The following is a 10,898-nucleotide window of genomic DNA, read 5'->3' on the forward strand; positions in this document are numbered from 1 at the left end:
GTGTACTGGTAAGCAGCCCTTGGTAGAGGATTATATCGGTGGGTTAGCTTTTGCCTGCGTCTTTCTCTACCGGAACGAACATGAATAAAGTGGAACAAGGAATTTCTGCACAGCTTGATTAGAAATCTACACTGATCCAACTACGGTAGTCATGCAATATCAAGGCATGATACTAGGCCTCAGAATGACCTGCCTCCCAATCCCTGTGTGCTTACTCGCCCGATCAAAAGCCGTTTCCCAGTCGTCCAGTCCAAAGCTTTCAGTTTCAACAAACGTCCCAGTTCTGGGGAACAACCCTCGTTCAAGCATCTTGACCATTTGCACAAGATCGCTTCGTTCGTACATCAGCTTACCCTTTAGCGTAATGTTACACCCAACGCAATGCCACGGAGCGACTGGTTGATCAACAAAGCCCATTAAACTGGCCCTCCCGTTTCGACGAAGCGCACTCGTTGCAGCCCTAAGATGGGTCGACTTGGAAGCTTGCAGCGGTGTGAAATCCTGCACGGCATCGATGACACCGAAGCTCTGGAGCGTCTTTAGTTCCGTAGCCTCGTCTCCGGTGATCTTCACAGTCTCGATCGAAGCACCTGGGGTACCCTTGAGCACATGCTCTTTCAGTCTCGCAAGCTCTTCTTCGTTGCGGCCCATGGCGATGACTTTTGCGCCCATGGCAATCGCTACCTGCACGCCCGCGCCACCATATCCGCCTGTTGAAGGACACACGACGATGGTCTCTCCAGGCTCGAGTCTGATGTCTCGTAGTCCGCCAAAAGGGACCATAAGATACCCGATGTACATGAGATCTTCGATTGAGTAGCCCAGGTCCTGGCATAAGATGGTTTCGTTCATAATAATGCAGTTCTCGAGCGGAAACTTTGCGTATTCAGCGAATACCCCATCGCGCCAGACATCTCGCATCAGCTTCTTACTACCTTCTGCACCGCTGTCGTGAACTGCAGATAGGAAGAGCGTATCTGGATCATCTCGCGCATGGACTACGCAATCAACATAGACAAGTTGACCCTCGGTGAGAGTCGTGGCATCGGGTCCAACGGCTGCGATCCGTCCGATCGCACTGCCCCCACCAACTATAGGTGTTGGGAAAGAGTAGTGGCGTTCGCCGTTGTAGATTTCGCGGTGGTAGGAGAGGATCTTGCCGGCTTCGATGCGGACGATGGCGCTTCCTGGGTCGGCCTTGAGCATTGGCTTCTCGACAATCTGGAGGCCCGTATCGACACTGTCGACCTGCAGTGCGCGGTAGGTGGCAGGTAGATGAGTTGCCATAGTTGGAGAAGTGATTCAGGCTGGTTGTGCAGGCTTGGAGGTAGCAATATGGTCTTTGAATCGACGCCTTCTTATACTGTTGCGAACAATCGTCACAGGAGATTGAGTCGACGACTTGACGGATATAGAGTCAGCCGTATGCATTGTGAGACGAACTGTGACGGAGATAGACGGAGTTATGGGTGATGCCAAGGGCGATGTGATTCCAAAGTACCATGCTGCTCGGTCCTTGTGCGGACAAGCCGGAGAACATAGTCGGTCGTCGGAGATCGAAAGAAAAGCACACTTGACCCATGCGTAGATAGACCCGATACGTCAGTTCACTATCTTCCATTTGCATACAAAAACGTCTTCAGACAACATGTTGTCTGAGTAGACCATGGCCAGGCACCAAGACGGCCTTAGAATACAGCTTCTTCTTTGAATACCATGGACAGTACAGCCGAGCCGCGTTGCAGATCTTACCGCATTCAGGGGGTTATGCCATCTTCTGTCTCAGCGGGTCTATGAAGGTGAAGTTGTACGCCCTCACCGAACCCATTCAGAGAGAAGACCCCCAATGACCCTTCCGGCCTCCTCCTCCTCCTCATCCACCCATAGATTCCATATCCTATCTCAATAGCTTTGCAAAGGCAAAGTTGTAATCCCCCTACTAGGCTCGTTTAGAAAACAGGCACGTTCAGTTCATCATGTCGATAGTTCCAGTGAGTCAGTCACTCTGACAGCCAACCTTATCTGATGTTTGCCGTCCACTTGATCACATTCAACCTTCACCTGCATACTATACTATCAACTGATGGGTTTGGAGCACGAGGTGTCGCAAGTCGTCGCTGTATGCCTTAGGCAACCTACGCTAAACCCCTCCCGTTCGAAGGATCATGAAGGCCTTGACAAGTTCATTTCCCAGACAAATGAATAGGCAGAAAAACGGTAGACTAATCCACAAGTGACTCTGCATGGTCAGTCTTAGCCGTAGTTTATGGGCCTTATCCATGGGGTTGACGAGAATACAAGAGGGTTGGGCGGGAGCGCTCTCGAAGTGTCTTGTTTTTCTCTTTTTTGGTTGTTCAACTTCTCGCATCTCAAGTCCTTCTTTTTTTTTTTTTTAGCGATTTTCCCAGTTCTGTTGATCAACTAATACCTTCAACTGGAAGAATCTCCGACATGCAGGCCCTACTATCCTTTACCTCACTCTCCCTCCTCGTCTTGCCAACAGTCGCGATGACCGGCATGGTCGGAACGTGCTACTTCGCCAACGGAACAGCGCTCCCCGTAGATCCAATCTACAACCAATACCAACCGTGTCAGTCTGGCGGCCCTTCAACGATATGCTGTGGCATCTTCCGTGACAATGTCGCTGGAGGCAACATTACGGCTGGCGACACAACGGACGAATGTCTGCCCAACGGCCTGTGCCAGAACCGAGCAACAACGACAGATGGGGTGGAAGAAACAAAGTAAGCAGAGTCGATGACATGAGTGCTACAGAACGACGGTTGACACTAATGCCCCGTCCAGATTCTTCGTTGATTTCTGCGCCGACGACAACATAGACAGTCCCAACTGTCTCAACGTCTGCGACCAAGTACGAGATTCCTTCGGCATTGCACGTATAACGCCCTGCGACAACGGACGAGCCGATAGCGATCGATGGTGTTGTGGCGATAGCACGGCTTGCTGTACGAGTAACGTTGGAGTGGTGAAGTTGCCACAAATGATGGGAGCTGCAGTATCGTCAAGTCGAGCGGGTCTGCCAACTACAGCACCGGTTTCCAAAGTATCGTCAGCATCGACAGTCTCAACTCCTACGACGGGGACGGAGGCACCAAGCAAGACACCATCTGCTGCGGTGGGGAATACTGGAGAAGATCCTAGCGTCACTGGAGGCGTGATTGCGGGCATTGTCATCAGCGGTGTCATAGGGCTGGCTCTGCTGGCAGCCGCCGTCTTCTTCGCAAGGAGGGCGTCCAAGTATAAGAGAGAGGCAGCGGCATCGAAATACGCTCAAGGCATAGCTGGATGCTTGCCCCAAAATCCGGATCAGGGACAAATGTCAGATTATCAAAAGTATATGCACGACAGCCAGCACACCTACAGTTCCGCTCAGCCGTCTGAACTACCACCGGCACCACCAAGCGAGCTTCCTTCATATCAATCGCCTCCTCCAGGAACTACACTGCCGCAACGATGAGGGGAGATGCACAATCCGTGGGGATGGTGGAGTTGCTTGTGGGTCGATCTGGGCGTGGAAGAGGAGACATGTCGTCGAGGCGCGTGAGGCATTAACGCAGGTGTCCGTTTTCCGCGGGTTTCTGGGCCTGCACGCGAAGCCTACGCAAGACGACCGTCCTGTCGGAACTGTATATGCACTTGACTAACATTGATGCGGGGCTGTTGAGAGAGGTTGAATGTAGCCAGAAGCACACGGGACGGCCTTTCTTTTATCGGCCACGGGCATACACAAGTGCTGGCTTACCTTGTTTACTCACACAGTACACGGGACTGCGGCTCCGCTTAATCGAATGTAACCCCAAGGTCGATTCTCTTGTGTGTAGAATGTGAGGAAGTTTAGAATAGACAGCATTCTGACTCGTATAAACGGATTTTGACAATTGGCATGACGAAAGTGGATCCACCTAGACGTCTGCGCGGTGCGCTCCGCGATGCATGAACGTGTGGGATTCGTCGCGGCATTGGTTGAGGTGCATAAGCGAGTGGCAGCGAAAACGGTGATGTTCACATGTCAGAGCATGTTGACGCCATGTTGCGTTATGCGCGCAGGCGAAGACGAAATGCATTATCGATGAGGGCAGGCGGCAGGACGCGGGGATGGAGGGAAGTCCTAGAGGGAAACCTAATTGAGACATGGGAAGCACGGAACAGGAAAGGATGAATCTTGTTGCGACGGGTTTAGCGGCCGGTGACGTACCGAGCTGGGTCTCGATTCACGGTTCTCAGCAGAAAATTTCCCAATTGCAGCGCCCCATGCTTTCCGACAAGCCGCGCAACCCTTGTAACTGACCGTCTTTGACTATCATGTCTGGTGTCCGAGGAAGCTTCTTTGATTGTCACCTCCGTCGCGTCGAGGCATTGTTATATCCGCCTCCAGCTGTGTTTAGCGGCCGGTAGTCCCTTACTGCCCACCTCTCCACTTATCTCTGCTTGGGCCTGGGGATGCTTCGCTGAGTTTTGATTGTTTCCTAGAATTGTTCTTAATCAGGCGCCATGCCGTCACGTCTGTTCTCTCGCGACTCGCCCGCCGCAGAGCAACAGCTTCCCTTCACCAGCGACAGCGTCAACGAAGCCGACTTCGCCCAGGATCCGTCGCAGGCTGAGCATGGCGGACACTCGCTTCCGCGCCGGATAAGAGGGGGTTCAATCGCCTCCGGGCCCCTCTCTGGATCGTATACGCGCAATCCTATCCGCTCGTTTGCGCATCAGACGTCGCATGGCTTCGCCGCCGATACCCCACAGTACTCGTCGCAAGGCGTGCGCGAGAGAAGCTCCCAGTTGGCCTCGTATGCCCTCGAAGCCGAAGACTACCAAGACAGACCGCCCTTGTCTGACAACGACGAGGGGCGCGGGTCGATAGACACGGGTCGATGGACCGACACCATCGAGGAGGATAGCGAGGCCGAAACGCCCGACACGGTCATCGGGCCCCAGCAGGACAAGAGCTTCTTCAGCCCCAAGCCGGCAAACTCACACGTGCCTGGCGTCGTCGTCGAGGATACTGAGCGGACCCCTCTGCTCCCCCAAACTAGGCTGTCGCGCGGGGGCCCCCAACAAAAGCAGAAGGCACAGGAGAGCCACTCGTGGACACCACAGTCAAAGTTGCGCTTGCCTCAACGCGTCAAGCATACGTTTGCTGCTGGCCGCCAACACATTCTGGGAGTGGGCCAGTCGCTCACAAACCCAAAGAACTACACCACGGATGCCCTCATTTCCAGCGCTCTCGGCACCGTTCAAATCACATCGGCCGTCTTCCTTGGACTCCTCCTGAACCTCTTGGACGCCTTGTCCTATGGCTATATTCTGTTTCCGCTGGGCGCGCCCATCTTCAGCAACACCGGCCCGGATGGCATCTCCATCTTCTTCGTCAGCTGCATCGTATCGCAGCTCTGCTACTCCTTGGGACTCTCCGTGTTCAAGGGCGGTGTTGGCTCTGAGATGATCGAGGTGGTGCCCTTCTTCCACAAGATGGCATACTCCATCATGGAGCAGATGGAAGGCAAGCCACCAGAGGCCATCATAGCCACTACCATTGTGTCCTACTGCTTGAGCTCCATTTTAACCGGTCTCATATTCCTTGCCCTCGGCGCTTTCAAGCTAGGCAATCTCGTCAGCTTCTTTCCAAGGCACATTCTGATCGGCTGCATCGGAGGTGTTGGCTTCTTCCTCGTCGTTACTGGCATCGAGGTTTCCGCGCGTCTCGAGGGCAATCTCAACTACGATCTCCCTACCCTGCAGAAGCTGTTCTCTGGAGACACCTGGTATCTGTGGACACTGCCTCTTGCTCTTGCCATCACCATCATGGTCCTACGGCGCCTGTCCAAGAGCCCATTCGTTCTACCCGCATTCTTCATCACTGTATTTGCTGTCTTTTACCTCATCGTCAAGGGCATCCTACACAAGGACCTCGAGCCTGTACGCAACGCAGGTTGGATCTTTGAGACACCCGAAGCGGGCGTCAAGTTTTACAGATTCTATTCTTACTTCAAGTTCGGCAGCATAGATGGAGCGGCACTTGCCAGCACTATCCCGACCATGTTCGCTCTCTCCTTCTTCGGTATCATCCATGTTCCTATCAACGTCCCCGCTCTAGGTGCTGCGGTGCGAGAGGACAACCTTGATGTCAACCGGGAACTGATCGCCCACGGCATCTCAAACACTCTCTCCGGTTGCCTCGGTAGTATTCAGGTAGGACTGTCTTGAAATGCTATACGACGATTGCTAACATGTTGTTAGAACTACCTAGTCTACGCCAACAGCGTCATGTTTGTTGACAACGGAGGGAACAGCCGACTCGCAGGCATCTTGCTTGCCTGTGCGACAACTGCAGTCTGGGTTGCGGGGCCAGCCATGGTCGGCTACATCCCCATCTGCCTGGTCGGCGCGCTAATCTTCCTCCTCGGTATCGATCTTATGAAAGAAGCTCTTTGGGATACTTTCGGAAAGTGTCACAAACTCGAGTACTTGACCATCGTGGCCATTGTACTCATCATGGGCGTGCACGATTTTGTTGTTGGCATCTTTGTGGGTATCGTCCTTGCATGCGTCAGCTACGTGGTGCAGAGCTCGCGCCACTCAGCTATTCGAGGAACATACAGCGGCATGATTGCAGAATCCACTGTTCGACGCCCGCGCTCAGATTCTCGCTATCTCAACAAGGTGCGAGGTCAAATCCGCGCCATCAAGCTAGGCGGTTTCCTGTTCTTTGGAACCATTGTCTCCGTGGAAGAGTACATGCGCTCATTGATTGACGACGACAACTTTGAAAAGAACCCCATCAGCTTCATCATTGTCGACTTTACAAACGTCATGGACGTCGACTTTTCCAGCTCGGAGGGATTCCAACGAATCAATCGTATCTTAAACACCAAGAACGTCAAAATGATCATCTCCGGCGTCTCCTTTGCCGATCCCGTCGGTCGCGCCCTCCAAAACGTTGGTCTGCTCGACGAAGATGGCGATGAAGAGTGTCCTCCACCACAAGTCTTCGAGGACCTAAATACGGCGCTTGAGTCTTGTGAGAACGAGCTACTAGAAGTCTTCCACAAGCACTGGAATCGCCACTCGTCAAAATCCCAAACAACACCGCCGATGAGTATATCCGGTAATGGCAAATCAAGCAACGAACCCATCGCGACAGGCGGCTCCCCCACATCCTTTGGCGCCAGCTCCCTTAACCCTGTCTTCTCCTCCCCACGCCGCGGCGCCCGCCTCATCGCCGCCCGCTCCACCATGCGCGAGTCTGGCGAAGATTCTCTCTCCATAGTAGACAACTCGTCGCTCAACACCAATAGCAACAACAATCAACCCAGCCAAGCAGTAGCAGCCCCCTCGCGCTGGCGCAACTTTGCCCAGCCCCTCAAAATCATCCTCCAAACTTTCGAAGACGTGTCCACCAAGAACGAAGACTTTTGGCACGCCGTAGCACCGTACTTTGAGCGCAAAGAATACCCCGCGGGCACCGTCTTGTACTCGCGCGGCGACGACCCAGACGGCTTCTACGTCCTCGAGCAAGGTCGTCTGCGCACAGAGTACGAGCTCGATCAGGGTAGCTTCTTTGAAGTCATCTTGCCGGGGACAACGTGTGGTGAATTGCCCTTTTTCAGCGAAACCGATCGCACGGGGACGGTGGCGGCGGAGAATGATAGTGTGGCGTGGCTCTTGACGAGGGACAGGTATAATGAGTTGGAGAGGAGGGAGAAGGAGGTTGCGACTGAGTTGTTGAAGGTGGGGCTCAAGTTGACTAAGGAGAGGATGGATGCTATTACTAGTTATGTGCTTGTTACTGCATCTTGAGATGGGGAGTGGAGGGGGCTGGTGGTGTGGGACGATGGATGATGAGATGAGGGAGGAAATGTCTAGAGAGAGAGAGTACGTGTGCTAGATGTATTGGAGGGATTTTATCTTGTTGCATAGCGTGTGGTTGTCTGTTTTTGTCGTTTGATATATACCACGGTGACGATTCGCTTCTTTTTCTTCCCCTTCATCTTTTCTCGCTTTTGCTATTGAACAATATGCAGCCCGTTTCCATTCTTGAGCGCTAGGACTGTTGGTCGTGTTGAATTCGAGAGTACAATCTTGATGTGTAACTGGGACAAGCCATGTTGCCGTTAACAGAAGAGAAGGGGAAAACAACATGTAACAAAATATGAGGTTGGTGCCCTAACTAGCGTCACTAACAATCTGGCTAGACTTTCCTTCCTGCCGCGCCCAAAAAAAGTCATCTAACCTAGATGTGCCCACTCACTCATGGAAGGGAAAAAAAATTACAAAAAGAATAGACACAATGTTCTAGCTGCTGCTCGTTTCGATCGAGCGTCCTCCGGGTTATGAGCCCGGCGCGCTTCCGCTGCGCCAAGCAGCTTTGATGAACAGTTGTTATTGGTGTTCGATGACATTTTGGAAAATTAGATGGTAAACAATTGAAGATATTTACTACTGCAGCAGTCGATTATCCCACGTACAGATCTTGTCCATTGATGTGTTCATTGAATAGCGGTGTAGAAACGATCGTAAGTGGGTAAGCAAGAGGGGGTGCGTGGGCGAAAGTAAAATTCGATAGTAGACGTGAGTCATGTTCCAAAACAACCAGCTTCCCTAGCCCACGACAACAAAAGTTAATCTCGTGTAATAGAAAGCTGGGGTACGCGTTCAAGGTTAGACATATACATACAACAACAACAACAACAACAATAACAATAACAACAACAATGTTTTGCTGTCTCACGTAGTCATGATAATGTTGGTAATGGAAGAATAACAGACTTGACTACTCTCAACATCTGCAAAATTTAGAAACACTTTGGTCTTATTACGAGAAATCTAGAATTGCCAATCTGACCACAAAGGAAAATGGTATCCCTAAGCTGAAAAAAAAAGATTCAAACGCCCTCTGCAAGTTCAACATGAGCAAAGACGAGAAGTAGTAGAAGAAGAGGAAGAGGAACCTCAATAGCCTTCTTCTTCTTCTTCTTCTTCTTCTTCTTCTTCTTCTTCTTCTTCTTCTCCAACACCATCTTCCCCAACACAACCAACATCACACCCCCCTCGCCTCACACAAATGCCCACTCTTACTCAACACCGTCCCCAACCCCCTATGCACCTCGACCTGAAACCCTTCAAACGGCACCCTCTCCCCATCAATACTAATATACCCATCCTTCTGATTCTTAGGAATAATCCTATACGCGCTCACTTTGGTATAATCCACATGTTCCAGATCAAAAAACGTGTGATTTTCAATCGCAAGCAGCGTCTTGATAGCGGTATGCCGCGCAATATCGCCACGGATACGAATCAGATCTAGACAGCCGTCTGACGGCAAGGTAGCCGGAAAAAAGTTCGCGTCGGCAGACATGTATGCAATGTTGCCCGCGTAAAAGTTTCCAAGCGTGTTGTGCGGGATGAGTTGCCAACCAGCGGGCAAAGGGTCGTTCGCGGTCCCATATTTCAGGGCTGGAAGACCGGTATCGGGCGTAGGCACAATGCGCTCATCATCGGAACTGGGCGGTGGTTTACTCGCCTCGTTCTGATACGCTTCCCGCACGGCAGTCTTGTTGTCGTATTCGACTTTGACCGCGATATCAGCCGGATAACACGTCTTGCTCACAAGACGGACCAAAAACCCCCAGGTAAACCTCGCTGCACCCATCCACCTCAGATGCTCCGTCGCCAGATCCGTCTCGGCCACGATACCCACCGCCTGCGAGAGGAACGACAGCGTGCGGCGGTCTCCCTGCGTCACGCTCGACAAATCGAGCGGCGTGCGGATCCCCTTTACGACAGCCAGCGCCGCGAGACTGGGGTCGTCGGTGCCGTTGAAATTGAGGCTCATGGCGTTGCCAGAGCCGCAGGGGAGCTGCGCGACGGCCATCTTGTGCAGCGCGCGTGCAGCGTCTGCGCGCTTGCCCAGCCCGTTCCACACTTCGTGCGGGATGCCGTCGCCCGAGCAGCACGCGACGACATCGTACGCTTCAATGTCGAGGCTCTGTGCAATCTCTACGCCATGCCCGTTGTGTGTCGTCTTCTCGACGTCGAGGTCGCACCGCGCGGCCGCCAGGATGGGCGCAATCTGCTTGTGGTAGGTTTTGACGGCGCCGCCTTGTCCGCCAAAAGGGTTGACGAGTACTTTGATTCGCTTGCGTCGCTGCGAGGGCCCGTAGGCGCGCGAGAGTAGCTTCTCTATCCAAGCTTCCGTCAAGCGACTGTCGGGTTTGTCCAGGGCGTAACTAACGATTGCGGGACGCACGGCTTTCTTGGACAGGGTCTGCGCATATTGTATCGTGACCTGGCCGTCCTCGGAGTGCTCGGCCCAGAGGATGTTGTAAAAGGGTATGGAACGAGTGGATTTGTTCTCTGCGGTTGCGTAAGCGGGGACTGGGCCGTCTGCATCTTGTCCGCATATGCTTACTGCCAGCAAGAGACAGGCTGCAGCAGCCGGCGCTTTTACTCTCTAGAAGCGCTTCATCTGTACCCGCGTGAGTCGCGTATTCGCAGGCCGTGGTTGGCGCTGCGTACCTAGGACAATGAGGGAATCGGTTCCAAGAGTCAAGGAAGCATTTCTGCCAACAGCGAGTGTGTCAGGGACGTTGAGCGACGGATTCGCATTCATGGGCGGCTGCGAAGGAGTGGAATCAAGCAGAGGGTCTCGAAAGGGATCGTCGGTACCAGCCATCGAGGCCATGATTATTGTAAAGTGTCAAGAGAAGACGACGCACAGCATGCTGTGCAAGGCAACAAGGACCAGGAAGCAAACGTCGAGATTAGTAGACAACGAGGTAAGCTGACCACCGTCACGCTTCATGCGTACGTGCCCTGCGCTGCAAGGGCGGATCCTTGCGGATCACTCGTGCTAAACAAAAAGGAAAAAGACCCGCTGG

General features: G+C 52.9%; 5 protein-coding genes and 1 non-coding gene across 6 annotated transcripts; 2 read left to right on the plus strand and 4 right to left on the minus strand.

Moving 5' to 3' along the window:
- Positions 1 to 159: 159 nt before the first annotated feature.
- On the minus strand, positions 160 to 1,287 carry CC77DRAFT_1002548 (GroES-like protein; the record flags this gene model as incomplete). Its single annotated transcript, XM_018523187.1, has 1 exon — positions 160 to 1,287. The coding sequence occupies one exon, from the start codon at positions 1,285 to 1,287 to the stop codon at positions 160 to 162; it is 1,128 nt and encodes a 375-aa protein (XP_018379176.1).
- Positions 1,288 to 2,451: 1,164 nt separating this feature from the next.
- On the plus strand, positions 2,452 to 3,478 carry CC77DRAFT_1067552 (hypothetical protein; the record flags this gene model as incomplete). Its single annotated transcript, XM_018529007.1, has 2 exons — positions 2,452 to 2,744; positions 2,806 to 3,478. 2 exons carry the CDS (start codon positions 2,452 to 2,454, stop codon positions 3,476 to 3,478), a joined length of 966 nt encoding a protein of 321 aa, XP_018379177.1.
- Positions 3,479 to 4,086: 608 nt separating this feature from the next.
- CC77DRAFT_1100468 (hypothetical protein) lies at positions 4,087 to 8,193 on the plus strand. The gene is made up of 2 exons (XM_018530074.1): positions 4,087 to 6,207; positions 6,256 to 8,193. The coding sequence occupies exons 1-2, from the start codon at positions 4,513 to 4,515 to the stop codon at positions 7,813 to 7,815; spliced, it is 3,255 nt and encodes a 1,084-aa protein (XP_018379178.1). The 5' UTR covers positions 4,087 to 4,512; the 3' UTR covers positions 7,816 to 8,193.
- On the minus strand, positions 7,858 to 8,501 carry CC77DRAFT_593030 (hypothetical protein). Its single transcript, XM_018532391.1, has 2 exons — positions 8,484 to 8,501; positions 7,858 to 8,181 (listed from the first exon to the last, which is right to left on the minus strand). Exon 2 carries the CDS (start codon positions 8,155 to 8,157, stop codon positions 7,900 to 7,902), a length of 258 nt encoding a protein of 85 aa, XP_018379179.1. The 5' UTR covers positions 8,158 to 8,181; positions 8,484 to 8,501; the 3' UTR covers positions 7,858 to 7,899.
- Positions 8,312 to 8,383, minus strand: CC77DRAFT_t109. Its single transcript has one exon. It is a non-coding gene; the product is annotated as a tRNA-Met (tRNA).
- Positions 8,502 to 8,866: 365 nt separating the features above from the next.
- Positions 8,867 to 10,702, minus strand: CC77DRAFT_976530 (sphingoid long chain base kinase-like protein; the record flags this gene model as incomplete). Its single annotated transcript, XM_018535945.1, has 3 exons — positions 8,867 to 10,374; positions 10,430 to 10,486; positions 10,537 to 10,702. 3 exons carry the CDS (start codon positions 10,700 to 10,702, stop codon positions 9,056 to 9,058), a joined length of 1,542 nt encoding a protein of 513 aa, XP_018379180.1. The 3' UTR covers positions 8,867 to 9,055.
- Positions 10,703 to 10,898: the final 196 nt, after the last annotated feature.

Source organism: Alternaria alternata (genome assembly GCF_001642055.1).
Source record: "Alternaria alternata strain SRC1lrK2f unplaced genomic scaffold CC77scaffold_38, whole genome shotgun sequence".
In the NCBI taxonomy this organism is placed as follows: domain Eukaryota; kingdom Fungi; phylum Ascomycota; class Dothideomycetes; order Pleosporales; family Pleosporaceae; genus Alternaria; species Alternaria alternata.

What these genes read in the sequence shown, in the direction of transcription:
- CC77DRAFT_1100468 (XM_018530074.1), top strand. Translation starts at nt 4,513, where the DNA reads ATGCCGTCACGTCTGTTCTCTCGCGACTCGCCCGCCGCAGAGCAACAG. An exon ending in GTTGCCTCGGTAGTATTCAG is followed by an intron (nt 6,208 to 6,255) that starts GTAGGACTGTCT and finishes ACATGTTGTTAG; the next exon opens with AACTACCTAGTCTACGCCAA.
- CC77DRAFT_593030 (XM_018532391.1), bottom strand. Translation starts at nt 8,157, where the DNA reads ATGTTGTTTTCCCCTTCTCTTCTGTTAACGGCAACATGGCTTGTCCCA.